Source organism: Sardina pilchardus, chromosome 5 (genome assembly GCF_963854185.1).
Source record: "Sardina pilchardus chromosome 5, fSarPil1.1, whole genome shotgun sequence".
Classification (NCBI taxonomy): Eukaryota; Metazoa; Chordata; class Actinopteri; order Clupeiformes; family Clupeidae; genus Sardina; species Sardina pilchardus.
In genome coordinates, this window is record NC_084998.1 from 18,211,965 (window position 1) to 18,228,099 (window position 16,135).

General features: G+C 41.6%; 2 protein-coding genes across 3 annotated transcripts; both read left to right on the plus strand.

The window, feature by feature from the left end:
- The first annotated feature begins 53 nt into the window (after positions 1-53).
- mat2b (methionine adenosyltransferase 2 non-catalytic beta subunit methionine) lies at positions 54-9,031 on the plus strand. Of its 2 annotated transcripts, none has more exons than XM_062536777.1 (7): positions 54-156; positions 2,248-2,442; positions 2,725-2,839; positions 3,147-3,293; positions 3,687-3,880; positions 4,639-4,752; positions 8,230-9,031. In XM_062536777.1, the coding sequence occupies exons 1-7, from the start codon at positions 127-129 to the stop codon at positions 8,404-8,406; spliced, it is 972 nt and encodes a 323-aa protein (XP_062392761.1). In that variant the 5' UTR covers positions 54-126; the 3' UTR covers positions 8,407-9,031. The 2 variants fall into 2 exon arrangements, with proteins under 2 accessions (XP_062392761.1, XP_062392760.1); XM_062536776.1 differs by lacking the exon at positions 54-156 and adding an exon at positions 1,256-1,427.
- Positions 9,032-12,542: 3,511 nt separating this feature from the next.
- On the plus strand, positions 12,543-16,133 carry LOC134080366 (cysteine-rich and transmembrane domain-containing protein 1-like). Its single transcript, XM_062536779.1, has 3 exons — positions 12,543-12,890; positions 13,576-13,893; positions 15,238-16,133. The coding sequence occupies exons 2-3, from the start codon at positions 13,602-13,604 to the stop codon at positions 15,354-15,356; spliced, it is 411 nt and encodes a 136-aa protein (XP_062392763.1). The 5' UTR covers positions 12,543-12,890; positions 13,576-13,601; the 3' UTR covers positions 15,357-16,133.
- The last annotated feature ends 2 nt before the right edge of the window (positions 16,134-16,135 follow it).

A 16,135-nucleotide genomic window follows, 5' to 3' on the forward strand; every position in this document is an offset into this window, starting at 1 on the left:
CGTGCAGGATGCCGCCCGTGCATGCGCAACTGTAACGCAGACACGGTTCGCATGATTGATCTAAATATATGACCCAGTATTGATCTAAAATATCCGGATTGTTGAATTGATCCAGTGCAGGGAAATATGCCTTTATATGAATATGCGGACTTCGAGGTAATGCAAAGTACTGGTAACATCTGATTTGAGACAATTGAAATGTAATTATTTGTGTAGGAGTTGTATACCTCGTAACGTTTGCGACTATCGTCGTTAGCTATAACGTTAACAGTATAAGTTACAGGAACTTCCTCGTGTCCTGCACGGTCCTGCACGCCAGAAGCATCATTGAGGTTATCTCCGTACTACTCGTCCGCTTAGAATTTTCATCGTGGTCTGTGCCGAAGCGCTTATTTAAGGTGTGCAGTTTCGTTTGTTCCATGCTTGCGAATTGGCTAATTTAGCTGACGAGCTCTGAGCTGGCTCGGTTTGCAATGAGCAAATCGAAACTGATTCCCCCAGAAAGCGATACAAAATAGGCTTCCTATTCTTCCCGGTTATTGCATTTCGATGTTGTAGGTAGTAACCGGTGATTAATAAGAATGCATAGAAGTTGCAAACCAAAAGCTTTCAGGTAGCTGATATCCATTCAACAGAAAGATCATAATCTGCGTAGATACATTGCATACATGATGGTTGTGAAAGCAGCACAGGCGCTGCTGTAAACAACGCAAATGTATCTTAATCAGTACTTAAAGCTCGATGTGGTGACTTTGTCCATATACTGTCAATGCTATAGCAGAGACACTTATAACCACGACGTTACACCAAAAACACAGACACACACACACAAAAAACAATGCTTGTCCGCCATGCATAGACTCGAAGAATTTCGGGACTTCAACACGCCTCGAAGGTGCTGAGACTCCAGCAATATTAACACTATCCTACAACGAATATTATTCCCTAATGAAAATAAGTTGGTGATTGTGAACAATGTGTCAACTGTGTTGTTTGTCTGCCTGCATAACAGACGATGGTAATTAACGAACAGCTGTGAATGACCAATCAAATAAACATGCAATCCAATATTATTTTCTTTCTTTTGCCATGTATTTACAGTAGCCTACATGCAAACCATGGGTTGTATATTAAACTAAAAATACACAAAAGTTGGTTAGAACAATACTTTAGATAAAAAAAGAAAGACCTTTGTTTTGAAGTTCAATTTTGTAATATCACCCGGAAGTTTTGGTGGTGGTTATCGTTGCACCGTTCAGACTGCCCCCTGGACGGTCTGAACTCAGTTGCGCATCAGAAATAACGTTATTTCTGAATCGTTTTTCTTACGAAGGTATGAGAGTTTCTATTGTCGTGACATAGAAATGTGTGAGAAGGAAAGTGAACTTAAGATTCTATTTACTCCAGGGCACGTGGAATTAATAAAGGTGAGCTTTATCATTTAGGTGGTACACCAACACGTGCATGCTAACTAGCAGCTCATTGAAAAATAAACGCATGTCGTGTGATCATTACGTTTCGTTTAATAAGTAAAATAACTAAACTGTTGATGTGCCATACTTTATGTTTGAACGAACATTGTCGAAAGTGGAGAGTTGTGTTTTGCTGCCGTGGAATACGCCACCCCAATTGACAGGACATAGGCGTTTGTAAATATTCAGTGGGTGGACCTGTTTCTTCACCCTATAGTCAATGCAGTGGTCGTGAAAGGGTCATTCATTCTTTAGGTCTGCTCGACTGCAACGGGGGTTACGCTGCTGAAATGCCAATTTTAGGAGAATTGCTTATACTTTGTGGACTCTAATTCTGCGAGTGTGTTATGTAATGGGTTTATTTTTGGTGCAGTATCACAGGTTCTTGTGTGGTTGAATCACGTTGTTCCTCCATCAAATCGTAAACAAATGACGACAACAACAACTTTGATTAACATCCAAATCTATATAGTATTCCCTCTCAATTATAAATGTGTATACTTGCCTAGCAAATGAGGCTGGAAATAGGTAGGCTACCAAAGATATTTCTGACTGAATAGATTATCCCAGATTACACATCACAGATTGGCAAATCGCAGTGCCATGTGTGTTTTCTGCTCTTACATAAAGAGACTCAGTGCTTGTAGGTTGTCTGTTTCTAATTGCATGACAAACTGACAGTGTAGTGAGATACTTGGCAGTTTCAGTAAGCGCAACTTTGAAGTAACTTGAAGCACAGGTGGAATGTTGGAAATTGTGATTGTTCTTTTTACAGGAGAATGTGGCCATCCCATACAGACGTGTGCTAATAACAGGTGCCACAGGCCTACTTGGACGGGCTGTGTATAAAGAGTTCCAGAACAATGCTTGGGATGCTTTGGGTACTGGCTATTCACGGGCACGGCCTCGCTTTCTCAAGTGCAATTTACTGGATGAGGAGGCCTTGCGTTCCCTAATCCAGCAGTTCCAGGTATGTTGTTAGGGCATGCACCAAGTATTATCCCCCAGAAAGATTATATGCAATATATACGACACACACAGACACACACATACACATACATACATACATACATACACACACACACACACACACACACACACACACACACACACACACACACACACACACACACACACATATATATATACTGTATATATAAAGCAACTCTCTCTCTCTCTCTCTCTCTCTCTCTCTCTAACTATATATATATAGTAGCTTTTTACTCATGTATACTTTATTATTTTTTTCCAGCCCCATGTGATTGTGCACTGTGCGGCAGAGAGGAGGCCAGATGTGGTGGAACGGCACACTGAAGCTGCCATCAACCTCAATGTCCACGTGTCCGCCACTCTGGCTAAAGAGGCAGGTCAGTTGAACCAGTTTTAATCTCAAAACATGATGGCATGTGACAAGATGGTCCTTATGGCATATTAGGATCTGGTACACTCTGCATATACTGGTACACTCCAACATACATACTGTTGTTTAATTGCAGATGTCTTCTCATAATTGTTATTTTGCTAACTGTGTTGAAAGTGAATAGTTTTGCTCTGTATGTACTATGACACTGAGCACATGAGCTTTAGTCTGAAAGCACTGTCTACTAGAAAGAGAAGAAAACATCTAAATACATTCTGACCCTGTTTTGTGTATGTTGTTTTATTGTCTTACAGCTGGGATCTTCCTCATCTACATCAGCACTGATTATGTATTTGACGGCCGTAACCCTCCCTACGGGGAGAATGATGCCCCCAACCCCTTAAACCTCTATGGCAAATCCAAGCTGGAGGGAGAGCGAGAAGTCCTGCGACATAACCCAGGTCTGTAATCTGCCCTCATCTCCTGATTTCACATTGTCATCCAATTCCAAACAGTGGTCTGTTTGGCTTGTGGTCTATTTGCCGTCTGTGCGTTGAGGCTAGTTGTAGACTAGACACTCTTTTATCTGGTGGCGATTTTCATGAAGCTTTCTTTTATTTTTAATATTGTTCTTTTTATTATTATTATGTAAGGGAGCCCTGGGACTGATCTTAATCTATGTTGAATTGTGTGATGTGAGTGTATGTGGTTGTTTACAACCTCTCCGATGTGAATGTTGCGTAACATTGTTCCATCAATGTGTCGAATGTTATGCTGTGTGCTAGTCATTAATTGGATAATGACATTTGTTCCTGGTGGGTGTGATGTAAGCGTTTTGCTTTGGCGTGTGCCAGGCGCTGCCATCCTGAGGGTGCCCATCCTGTACGGCGAGGTGGAGCGTGTGGACGAGAGCGCGGTCACCGTTCTGTGGGACCGTGTGCAGGAGGGCGCCGACAGCTGCACCATCGACCACTGCCAGCAGCGCTTTCCCACCTACTGCAACGACGTGGCCCGCGTCTGCAGGCTGATGGCCGAGAGGAGGCAGCAGGTCAGTGGGTTTCACACACCAGCAGCTAGAGTCCCCTTATCAGAAGCCAACAAGCAGCTAGACTACCCGTTTCCTTATCGCAACTTACCGTACCAGGGCCTGGTTTCCCAGATTCGTTAAGAAACTCTTCAGCGCTAAGAACGCTCCTAAGAAGTTCTTCACTCTTAAGAGCTTCTTAACAAATTGGGAAACCCGGCCCAGGTCTATTAATCCCTCTCCAAATAGTACTTAAGTCTTTAATTACACATTAAGGTTTACTTCTTTTAACTTTTTCTTTTGCTTTCACTTGCATACACATGGTTCATACTTTGGTGTGTAGTGCACACACAGTACACATTTTTTCTTGACTGGTTTTATTAAAGCCGCCCTTGAAAGGGTTAGTTATATTTCCCCCCTCTGCTGGAGAAAGTGTGCATGCTATTTCTTATTAACTGGTGAAAAAAGTAACGATAGAGCACATGGATTTCTTTACGGAACGGTTAGCATAAGTTCAGCAGAACAATGTGGATGTTACAAGGTAAGAAACACGATTTAGAACGATTTAAAGTTCTCTGTTTCTCACTTGTCTTACTGGGACGGTAAGTTCCAATGTTGCAAGGTTGGTTTTCAGCCTGGGGACGCTAGGGGGAGGAGAGAAAGTCACCACTTTCACCGGAACAGATCAGTTAATCATCCAAATGATTTCTAAACAGGATCATTAAGTTGAAATAGTTGCCAAGTTCCCTTTTTTAAAAAAAAATCTTTGCCTTTTCTTCTAGGAGCCCTCATTGCAAGGCATATTCCATTATTCTGGTAAAGAGCAGATGACCAAATACGAGATCACGTGTGCAATTGCAGATGCGTTTAATCTACCCAGCAGTCACCTCATACCGGTAAGATTTCTTCATGTTCCTCAGTCTCATTTCCCTTGCTTATTATTACAACAGCAGAGTTTCAGACATAGGAATCTGCCTGGCCATGTTGTTGTATCCTCTTGGCTGTGTGATGGTGGGCAGTGGGTGCTGTGCTGAGCATTGAGTGATCCTTACTTGACATCCTGATACCTTAAGAGATGTGCTAGCGATAGACCGCAAGTGCCCATGGTTTCTAGCATCCTTACTAGCATGCCGACGTCCTACTGGACTCAAACTCCAAGGCTATGAATTTGACTCTGCTGCGAGACTGAATACACAGCGTAGGTCACAGCAGAGCACAGATGTAATGTGTGTGCCATCACATAACGTACAGTATGTGCAACCAAATTTTTCAAATTTTTTTCTGTATCATTACTTTCTTTTGAATCAATGTATTTTGTATGCTTTTAAAGATAACAACTCAAATGTATTTGTTCCTATGTAGTACACCTATACATGGCACTAAGTTGTTCTTCACCTCCAGCCCAGCCCTCTGTTTATCTAAACGTCTGTGCTGTAATTATGATTTTGGTAAATTTACATCAAAACACTTCATGAAGTCAGACCTGCATTTACAGTCTCTACCCTGTAGAGGGAGGTATTGATCAATTTTCCTCACAGATATTATTGTGATACACTAATATGCGGCGGGAATAGTGAAACAGAAATATATAGAATTGAAAATCCATTCCATGTGAAAAGGGCATGCCAGTGCATTGATTGCTGGGAGTCTGCCAATTAGGCTGGACATCCACATGAGCCATCAAATCTATTGAATTCAAGAAGTATTGAAAGATAAAATGTTCCTTAGTAGGATGTACACTGTACTGAACAAAACTCTAGAAGTGTGGCTGTGGAATGAATCATAACATATTTTTTTTTTATCATATCCTTAATTTGATACACATAATATGATAAACCTACTGCTTAGGAGCTCACATGCTAACCATAAAATCTGTTGATGTTGAAATGCATGGAATGCTGAATCTGTATCAGGCACACACAGATTCACACTGGAAGCTGGATATGCACATGGTTGGATTGAATTGGATCATCTTTAATGTCCCTAGGGGCAATTTGGTTCACAGCAAGAAGCCAGCACAAATACACCCAATCAACGTAAAAAATGAGATAATAAATGAGTATATAGTATAAGTATATATCCTTTTTTGATCCTGTGAGGGAAATTCGTTCTCTGCATTTAACCCAATTAGTGAACACACACAGCACACCGTGAACACACAGTGAGGTGAATCACACACTAATCCAGAGCAGTGAGCTGCCTGCCCAACCAGCGGCACTCGGGGAGCAGTGAGGTACAGTCCACGCACCCGACTTGTTGCGCGACAATGTGATGTCACAGGGAACGTAGGTGCCTTGCTCAAGGGCACTTCAGCCGTGGACTGGTCGGGGATCGAACTGGCAACCCTCCGGTTACAAGCCCGAAGCCCTAACTAGTAGGCCACGGCTGCCCCTAAATAAGGACATAATACATATATTCAAAATGTAAAATCACATATTGTCATAGAAGATTTTTATATGTTCCAGTTTGAATGTAAACAAACAATGATAAACAAATGCAAGTAGACCTATAACTTGTTAAGAAACCCAACAGCTGATGGGACAAATTATCTTCGGTATCTGTTAGTCGTGGCCCGCTTGAAAAGTGTACCTCCGACCAGAGTGGAGTGGGTGGTTGGTGTTGGCCATTCAGGGTTCATACGTTTTTAAAAAACCTGGAAAAGTTATGGAATTTGAAAATGCCAATTTCCAGGCCTGGAAAGGTTTTGGGAAACATAAAACACCCCAAAAGTTTGGGAAAAGTCATGGAAATTTGCTTCATCCAATTCAACTCAGAAACATATCTCATTTGGGCAGGTCATGTCTCACACTTGCGTCACAACCGATTGGCAATTTTTTACGTTTTGAGAGCATTCCTTCCAGGTAACATCCCGTTATCTCAAGCGTCATATCTATTATTAATGTAGCACTAGTTGATGTGAGGTTTTGAGAAACATAAGGTCATGGAAATTTGTGAAAAAATCTGGAAAAGTCATGGAAATTCTCTGGTGGAAATGTGTATGAACCCTGGCCATTGCTTTCTGTGTGGCTCTGACCCTCTATGCTCTGACCTCATACACAAACCCAGTGCAGGTTGAGGTTAGTGCAAGTGATCTCCTGACAGAGTAGCCTAACAATTTTACCTATTCTATTTTTGTTTGTCGCACTCAGGTTGCCAAACTGGGAGATTATAGCAGAAGTAGCAAAAAAAAAAAAAAAAAAAACGAATTCAAGGGAAGATGAGTAAAACATTTTATGAAGGGATTTGTCAGCACTGAATCCCTTCAGCTTCCTCAAAAAGAACAGTGTTCTTGGTGAAAAGGTCAATTTTGGTCAAAGGTCAGTTTATCATGTCATGTGGTGCCCAAGTACTTGCTCGATGGTGTTTTGGGCCCCCAACGCGGTCTTCCAGGCAGCGCTGTCACCGTCGACTTCAAGGCACCTAATCCTAAGCCTTATCCTAACCTTATACCACTGCTTGGTCAAATTTCCTATTGTGATGCGCTATTTGGAACGTGCATTATTTTTCTATATACCGCACGCCTTTTTTTGGGCTTATTACATTTGAATATCAATTCGCCAATGTGAATGTAACGGTAAAAACGGTAACGTTGTATCTAAGACAGCGGCAATATAAACGAAAATGATAGTAGCAGTGGTATAAGCGGGATAATCAACTCCGCGCCCTGTGCGTTTATAGGAAAATAATGCACTTATCAAAGTGTAAAGTCCCCTCCGCCTGCGGCGTCGGGTCCTTATTACCACTTCGAACGTGCATTATTTTCCTATAAACGCACGGCGCGTCGTTGATTATCCCTTACTTAACCCATGCCTAACCCTAGCGCCTTCCAGGCAGCGCTGCCTTGAAGACAACGTTGGGGGCCCAAAACACCAAGAAACCAAACGCTTGTATTGGCTCACTGTCTCCACTGCTCTGCTATTTATGAGAGTTGGTGCAGGGGCGGAGGATTACACCGGAAGTCTATACACATCTATTTTCTCTTACAGTCATTGACCTGTAAATATGAGTCATTGCACCATTTAATAAAATCATCCAAGACTGGTCCACAGCCCTCGATGGTTGTGCTGTATTAATGGAGAGTGGTGTTTTGCACAGGGCTGAAGGTTGTGAACATTCAAACTTGGCCCTTGGGACTTGTTTGTGACTTTGACCTGAGAGATCTTAAGTGGCTATGTTGTAACAACAAACTCTAGCACACAAAATAATTCAGTCAAGGTCCTCCATTTTTACGAGCTTGGTGCTATGAGCTTGAGCTTGTGGTGCATTGGTTGTTCTGAATGCTTTAATATGCCATGTCTGCAATAACTCACTCTCTGTGTGTGTGTCTGTCTGTCTCTTTGTGTGTGTGTGTGTGTGTGTGTGTGTTTTTCCAGCTGACGGAGCAGCCTGCGGGTGCCGGGGCGCAGCGGCCCCAGAACGCCCAGCTTGAGTGCTCGCGGCTGGAGCTGCTGGGCCTGAGCGTGGAGCCCACTCCCTTCAAGATGGCCATCCGAGACGTGCTCTGGCCCTTCCTCCAGGACAAGCGCTGCCGGCAGACCGCCTTTCACTGAAGGGTCACCGCTCCCCTGGAACCGGAGAGAAAGAGAATGCATTCCTAAAATAATAGTGATCTTTCATGTGACATGGAATAGTTTTAGCTGAAGTTATCAGTTGAGTGTTTTGCACAGTTATTTTTTTTCCCAATCCTGTGATGGAACAGATACACGCTCAATCTACTTTGGACTATTTTATGTTTCTGTGCGAGATAAATATTGATAATCATTGCCGTTTGGGGATCACAACAACTGTCATTTTATTTCATTAACTCTTTGCTGGTGTAGGCTTTTGATGTAGGTCTACCAGTTCAAAATATTCTCATAATTTACATTGTTTCTGTGAAGGAAAGTGTTCCTGCTGTGGGCTTTGCCTTGCCTGAAGGTTGACGTGATGTCTGTGCTAGCAGGCCTACCAAAATGATATCACCCCAAAATGGAGTACGGTTGTGAAGGTACTTTATCTCAACACTGAGTGCAATAGTTGAGTTGCTATGTTGGCTTTTCTGAGGGAACAGTTGAAGAATATTATATGTTTTAAATTCTGGGGTTGAACCCTTTTGCAAGCACTGTTTTCTCACTTTGGTGTGCTGTGACCACCAATTATGTATAAGATTAAATAAACAAACTTTTATTTGACTGAGCATCTGGCTATATATGCTTAAATAATAAAAAAAGTGATATTGGAAAAAGAAATCCTGATCTGTTTTGTTTTCTCTGTGGTTATGAAAATGAAGTGGGTGTAGGACATGCTTACAATAAACTATGTATAAATGTGGGGTGGTACGTTAATACTATACAGTGTCTAATAATATACTGTATATATTACAGTAATGTGCAAAAGTGTTAGGCACCTGTTAGATTTGTTGTTTTAGCAATGTCACGATGACCATATATGTTTTTATTCCTCTTTGTGTTTTAGAATTCAACTAAAACATGAGGGAAGAGGGAATATAAAAGTGCATTTCTGGTTCAGGTTCCAGTCTTTTGCATACATTTGATTGGTTGTTCTTGCAGTCTTATAATGACCAATCTCACAAGGGGGAAGTTGAAACAGGTTGGTACTGGTACTGGTTCTGGTCCTAACATATTGGTGTCAGAAGTGGTGACGAGACTTTGACAGATGGAAGATGTCAGCTACTCACCAGGAGTGGAAAAAGTGTGGACCAAGGTTTCTGTTCAAAGAACCCTGATGAGGCCTGACCTGCTGCTGCTGCTGCTACTGCTGCTGCTGCCCTGTGAATACAATGAAGAGCGTCACCGGAGATGACAGTAATTTTCAGGTGGCTCCTCCACTTCGTGCCCTGCCAAAATGCTCTTGACACTGCAGCGTCAGTTTTAGGGTGAGCCACGGTCAAGTCAGCAGCTGATCTCGAGACCTCATTGTAGCTGTATCTACCAGCAGCTTCTGGCAGGCCAGACATGCCCATCAGTGGCCTGGGTGCGACAGCTCCATCAAGAGCCTCCCCCTTTGGTGATAGGTCATTATAACACTGCTAAAACAACACATCTGAGACTGAAATTGGACTCGTATCAGAAAAAAAAACTACATTTCATGTGTTTTTACATGGGCTGCTGTGTACATATCTCCTGTGTTCTGGTCATATTAGGGTCATTCCGTGTCAAATCAGATAAGATTGTTGCTGCACCGTCTCAGATTTTGTTCAAACTTTGTGTATATCATCAATGGGTCCTAAAACCAAGGCCTGTGAAATATTTCTGTGGAAATCATCTGTCTTCATATCTTTTTTAGACCTTGAAATTCTTTAATTTTTACAGCTTGAAAAACACATGCCATGTCTGGGCATTAATATCTTGACAAATATGTTCCCTAGCCTCCCCAAATTTTCTAGGGTGGAAGATCAACTCATAATAAGCATGTGTAAACAATTTAAAGTCTGTACTAAATGTCTCTTGACTCTCGAAAGGGCCCTCAATTTTGGAAAAACGTGCATTAAGTGTGATATTTAGGGCATTAAAAAAACTATTTATCTTTTTCACTTGGTATCAGTCACTATTTCCTCTTCAAATACGGCAGTTAATTCATGATTTCCCACAATTTGAAGTGTCCACAACAAATAACCATGACAATAATAACAATAAAACAAGGCATGTTTGTATTTTGTGTCATTTTCATGTAACTGAAATGCTATGTGGGGTAGGTAGTAGGATCATGAAAATCTATGTGGAAATAGAAAAGTATATGGACATGTAGTGTGTAAAGTTCTAATATTGCATCCAAGCCCCGTTCACAGAATAAATGCATGTAGTTACAGGTGTTTTGGTAACACCAGAATAAACATTTACAATAAAAAAAAAGTGAAGTTTGGCACCCCCCTCTGGCGAAACAGTAGCATTTTGCTACTTTTACAAGGTATTAACTCTGGTAGCTATTTGAATGGAATGGAAAGGCTATATTTTACTTCTCGTATTCAAAAAGAAGCAGAAATTCCTAATACCTTGAAATTGAAAAGGATGACAAATCCACCGAGTTATGTACTTGAAATCATGTTTTAACCATTAATCTAAAATAGGCCTTTCATTAGTTGGTGGCTGTGAAGTTCTCAAAGGCCATCTGAATATCTTCATACGTACTGCCGTCCTGTCCTGGTAGTGGCTGGGGCTGGCACAGCACACAGCACATGAATGGCAGCTGGTCCACTGGGGTGAAGGAATTTGACCTTGTAGTCCTCCAGCTCCTCTGACTTCTCCAAGGCATACCCTACCCACCATTTTCCATCATAGACACATATTGCCCTACCTGCACATCATGCTGCGGTGCCTGAGTGGCATTCTGAACAGTGTAAGACGTATGAAGATATTCAAATGGCCTTTGAGAACTTCACAGCCACCAACTAATGAAAGGCCTATTTTAGATTAATCGTTAAAACATAATTTCAAGAACATAATTCGGTATTTGGTATCCTTTTCAATTTCAGGGTATTAGAAATTTCTGCTTCTTTTTGAATACGAGAAGTAAAATATAGCCTTTCCATTCCATTCAAATAGCTACCTTTGTTAATGCCTTGTAAAAGTAGCAAAATGCTACTGTTTTGCCAGAGGGGGGTGCCAAACTTCACTTTTTTAATTGTAAATGTTTATTCTGGTGTTACCAAAACACCTGTAACTACAATGCATTTATTATGTGAACGGGGCTTGGATGCAATATTAGAACTTTACACACTACATGTCCATATACTTTTCTATTTCCACATAGATTTTCATGATCCTACTACCTACCCCACATAGCTTTTCAGCTGCATGAAAATGACACAAAAATACAAACATGCCTTGTTTTATCCTTATTATTGTCAAATTCATTTGATTGGGAGACTTCACATTTTGGGACAACATTAACAAAGGATTATACTTCTATAGAAAAGACTCATTGATGGCAGGTGTGTCCCAATAAAAAAGTTTTGAGACCCTCAATATCACTTTTTTTGCATGTTTTTTCAGAAACTAGGGACTTCTGTACAACCAATGAGACTGTGGTACAAACATTTAATCAGTGAATCTTACTGAGAACATGCTTGTCTTCCATTCTATAAAGTTTAGTCAGGCTAGGAATGATACTTTTTAAGATATGAGTACCTTAACATGGCCTCCAAGATAAGGTCATTTAGAGAGTGTAAAAAGGCAAGGGCAAAAAGACAATGAAAACAATAGAATTGAACAAAAATGTTTTACAGATTTTAGTTATGGAACCTAAACATTGTGTAGACAAACTTTGAAGAAAATCCGAGTCGGTGCTGCAACCATTTTCCTGGATTTTGTCTGATTTGACACGGAATGACCCATTAATTAAGAAAGTGAGAAATAAACTATATGGCCCTTAAAGCACTGCTGAAACAAAACATGTAAGGTGCGTTAGACTTTTGCACAGTATTCTATATTAATTTTTTTGTGATCTTTTAAAAATAGTATAGTGTTCAGTGTATTCACAAAGGGAGGAGGGAGAGGGCAGTGCATCATTTCTCAGAAATAACGACCAGCCTATTATGAGTAGCCTATTTCTACAACTTTCACAAGTAATTGGTTACTCAAGACAGGATCAGGCTCTTGTGCAAGTTTTTATCTTTTGTAACATGTAGCCTAACCTCGTTATTTTGGACAACTGTAGCATTTTTTATGCTTTACTCAAAGGCCTAGAATTGCAAGGAGTGATTGGACGGTGATGTGTGTGAAACTGGTGGTCATCGTTTACTGAGAAGGAAGCCCACTACGTTCACTAGTGACGTATCTTTAGCCCTTGTCAAGCGCGAGTCACCTGACCAGCTGTAGGACAACTTCGCGTTGCGAGCAACTGACTTCATTACACTGAAGCACTATCGACAAGTTGAATTTAGCAGGGCCTTTGGGTGACAGAAATCAAAGCCGCCGGCGATTTATGGATTAACCGTGAAGCGTCTACAGCGGATACAACTGGAAAAGTTAAGCGGTGGATTCAGGTTGAAGGAAACAGTAGCGGCCTGGCACAGCGATCCACTATTCACTTCAGAGTAAGTCATACGATACCTTTCAAAACGCGGTTGTTGTCGATAGCTGCCTTGAAAAGTAGGCTATGCATTTTCCATCTTTTTTTGGGCCTATAATGAGCTGAACCTTTTATCATATTGTTTTGCTTGATCAGTCAACATGGGAATTTTCTCAGGCGCTCTGTGGATGTCGGTGACATCACTATGTTGTAATAAAATATTGTATAGGCCTATTTGTCTGCCTTAAGTTTTCGGTGGGCTTTTCTATCGGTTGTTTGGAAAACATCAAGAGACAAAGTGTAGACTGAGTTTTCTTAAGAATAAAGGCGAATTGTTCTCGTCATTTTGGTACAAAGGTCACGTGTTGTCCTCTTCACTCAGTCCACAGTGCGTGAAGAGGTGCGTCTCAGCATTTGTGCGCAGATTTATTGTGGATATATGCTCATATAAAACTTTACATTTGACCAACTTCTGTTAAGGCAGCTGTGGCGTTCTAACTGGAATGCTGTCTTGGTAAGGTTGAGTCAGCAGTCTCTGCTCATATCACACTCTGTGACAAAGACGTCTTTCAGAGGCACACTGCTCCAGTCATTCTGCTATAGGCCTCCGGCTGGAATTCGTACACATTTAAGTCCGTTTATTTCTGTTAAGTATATGTATTTTATCTACCTTTGTTGAGTAATGACATTTTTTATATCTTGGCCAACAGGTAGGTCTAAGCCCTAGTTGCTGTAAATGAACTACGATCAGCCACCTCCCTACGTGGGCCCTGGCCCATCTGCCCCTGGTTACGCCGGGCCCTCTGCGCCAGGCTACCCTGCATATCCTGCACAAGGGTACCAGGGTCAAGGGTACCCAGTCCCTCCAGATGGGACCCACCCAGCCTACCCTAACTATCCACCCGGGCCCCCGGGAGCGTACCCAGCACAGCCAGGCTACCAGGGATACCAGGGGCCTCCGCAACCCCAGTATGGATGGCAGGATGCCCCACCTGGGGCCATGTACGGGCAGCCCCCGAAAAACACAGGTAGTGAGACAGTAACCTCTCAGTGTTGTGAACATGTTTATGGTGACTGAGCTATCATTAGGGAGCACTCAAGCCTCTAACCGGTCCAGTGTAATAGAAGTTATATTTAATGCTTGTTTTGTTATTGTTAGAATAACTTCCTCTGCCTTTTACATTTTGGAGGAACTTTTTGGATATTGATGTGAAGGCAAACAAGACCACTTTGAATACAACACAAATTCTCACCCTCTAAAAAACAACCCACAAGCACTAGAGAAGCTTCCTGTGTTTGGTTTCTGTCATACCAGACCAAATAAAGTAACAAAGTAGTGAATCAGACTCATGGCTGTCTGTACCTAGTGTGCAATTTCTTATGTTCATTACTCATTTGTATCACATCTATAAATTCTGTAGATTTAGATTTAAGATTGAATAGAAGGCACCTCTGTTTACTTCCTGGTGTTTGCAGCTTTCACACCTTCCCATTGTCATTGAGTAGTAACTGCTCCAAGTACACAGAAACCATTCCATTAGCTTAATATTTAGCCAGGTACTCGTTGGGGGTCGTTCTGAGCAATGACCCTCCAGGAGGACCTGCCTCAGGGACCACCCCTGTACATCTGTTCCATATTCATACAGAGTGTAGTGTAACCTACTTAAGCTTAGGATATTTTTTTAACTACAGTAGTTTAGATACATGAGTGTATCCCCCAGGAGAAAGTTGTCTCTCTCCCTTGATGCACAGCACATCATTGAAAGAATAAAGCCTGTTTCCTGATTCCGATATCCAGATATCCAGTTTCCAGATATCTGTGGTACTAGGAAAATGACCATCAATGGTCAAGTCCTAAAGTCATGCAGTGATAACAGAGTTCACCTCTGACTGGAGCTTTGCATGTGACAGTGTATTTAACACCAGACTTGTTTCAGGCTTGGCAATCTTATCTTATTCTCAAACACAGAGCTGCCTCTTAATCAACTACAAAAGAGTGAACTGAATCAACCGCAGTATTTGATGTGTAGCTCATGTGCTTTCCCATTTCCGTCATCACAGAGCACAGTTCCACTTCCTGATCAATCTAGCCCGACTCTGATACGTTTTAAAAGAGCAGAAAAAAATCAACTTCAATCATCGGCCATTGTCACAATAATGTGTTTTAAGCTTCTGTTCAGGAGGCAAGGATGGGTTTTTGTTCTTACAGCTCTGTTTGACTGTATTCACCTCAAATGTTTCTTCTTTTGCACTTCCTCCTTCCTGACCTTGTGACTTGTGTGTCCATGTGATTTTCTGTCCCCTGTCCACGCACTTTGACCTTTGACCCTCATGTACTGTATGTCCACCCTCCCTGTCGTCCTCCTCCTCAGTGTATGTGGTGGAGCAGCAGCAGCAGCGTCCAGCTGACACTGGGCCCGACGCGGGGACCTGCCTGACGGCCTGCTGGGCTGCCCTCTGCTGCTGCTGTCTGTGGGACATGATGACCTGACCACGACCTCCCACCCCTGACCTCATCAGAAGAATCCATAAGATACACTGATGTATAGCCTGTAAGACACTTTCTTATCCTTGTGACAAAAGCTTGAAGATTGTTATTTTAGTGTTCTAGGTGTTACATGATCTTAAGTTAGAGATGACTACTGTGCGTATGAAATCATGTATAAATTAAACCATGTTTTTGTTTGTTTAAGCTGCTGTTAAAATAGCATACTTTGTTTTATATCACATGTATTAAATATAATAATATCTTGCATAGTAACTGTACCTGCAGTGATTGCAAGGATTTAAGCAGACATGGATTTTTACTAGCACCTGAATGTGTCCAGTTTGAACTTTGTTGTTAGGACTGGAGAATTCTTAATCAAACCATTCTTTTGGCTGAATGTATTGCGCTAATCAGAGTAATACAGATACAGATACCATGAAACATATCTAACAACTACAAATAGGGGTCAAGGGGAGTATATCATTCTTTGACCAAACACCCTCAGATTTACATAAACAATGTCCGTTGCCCAACTAGAGGCTGGATCTTGAAGGAAATGTTTGTATTATTCTACAATGTTTCTCTGCCTAAACCATACAGTTGCCTTATATTACATTTACAAAACAAGGCCATTAAGTGCTATCATTGCATTAAGCAGCAGCCAGTGCCATATAGCCACATTTTGTCACCGATGTTTGAGTCGTGTGGCAGTTTGTTTTGTTTTCCACAACATTTTTCCTGACACTACTGATCTTACAACAAATAAATGTGCCCAGTCTACT

Excerpts from the sequence above, each read along its gene's own strand:
- mat2b (XM_062536776.1), top strand. The coding sequence starts at position 1,365 with ATGTGTGAGAAGGAAAGTGAACTTAAGATTCTATTTACTCCAGGGCAC. Across the intron at positions 3,294-3,686 it reads AGTCCTGCGACATAACCCAG|GCGCTGCCATCCTGAGGGTG; the intron begins GTCTGTAATCTG and ends GGCGTGTGCCAG. Across the intron at positions 4,753-8,229 it reads CCAGCAGTCACCTCATACCG|CTGACGGAGCAGCCTGCGGG; the intron begins GTAAGATTTCTT and ends GTGTTTTTCCAG.
- LOC134080366 (XM_062536779.1), top strand. The coding sequence starts at position 13,602 with ATGAACTACGATCAGCCACCTCCCTACGTGGGCCCTGGCCCATCTGCC. Across the intron at positions 13,894-15,237 it reads GCAGCCCCCGAAAAACACAG|TGTATGTGGTGGAGCAGCAG; the intron begins GTAGTGAGACAG and ends CCTCCTCCTCAG.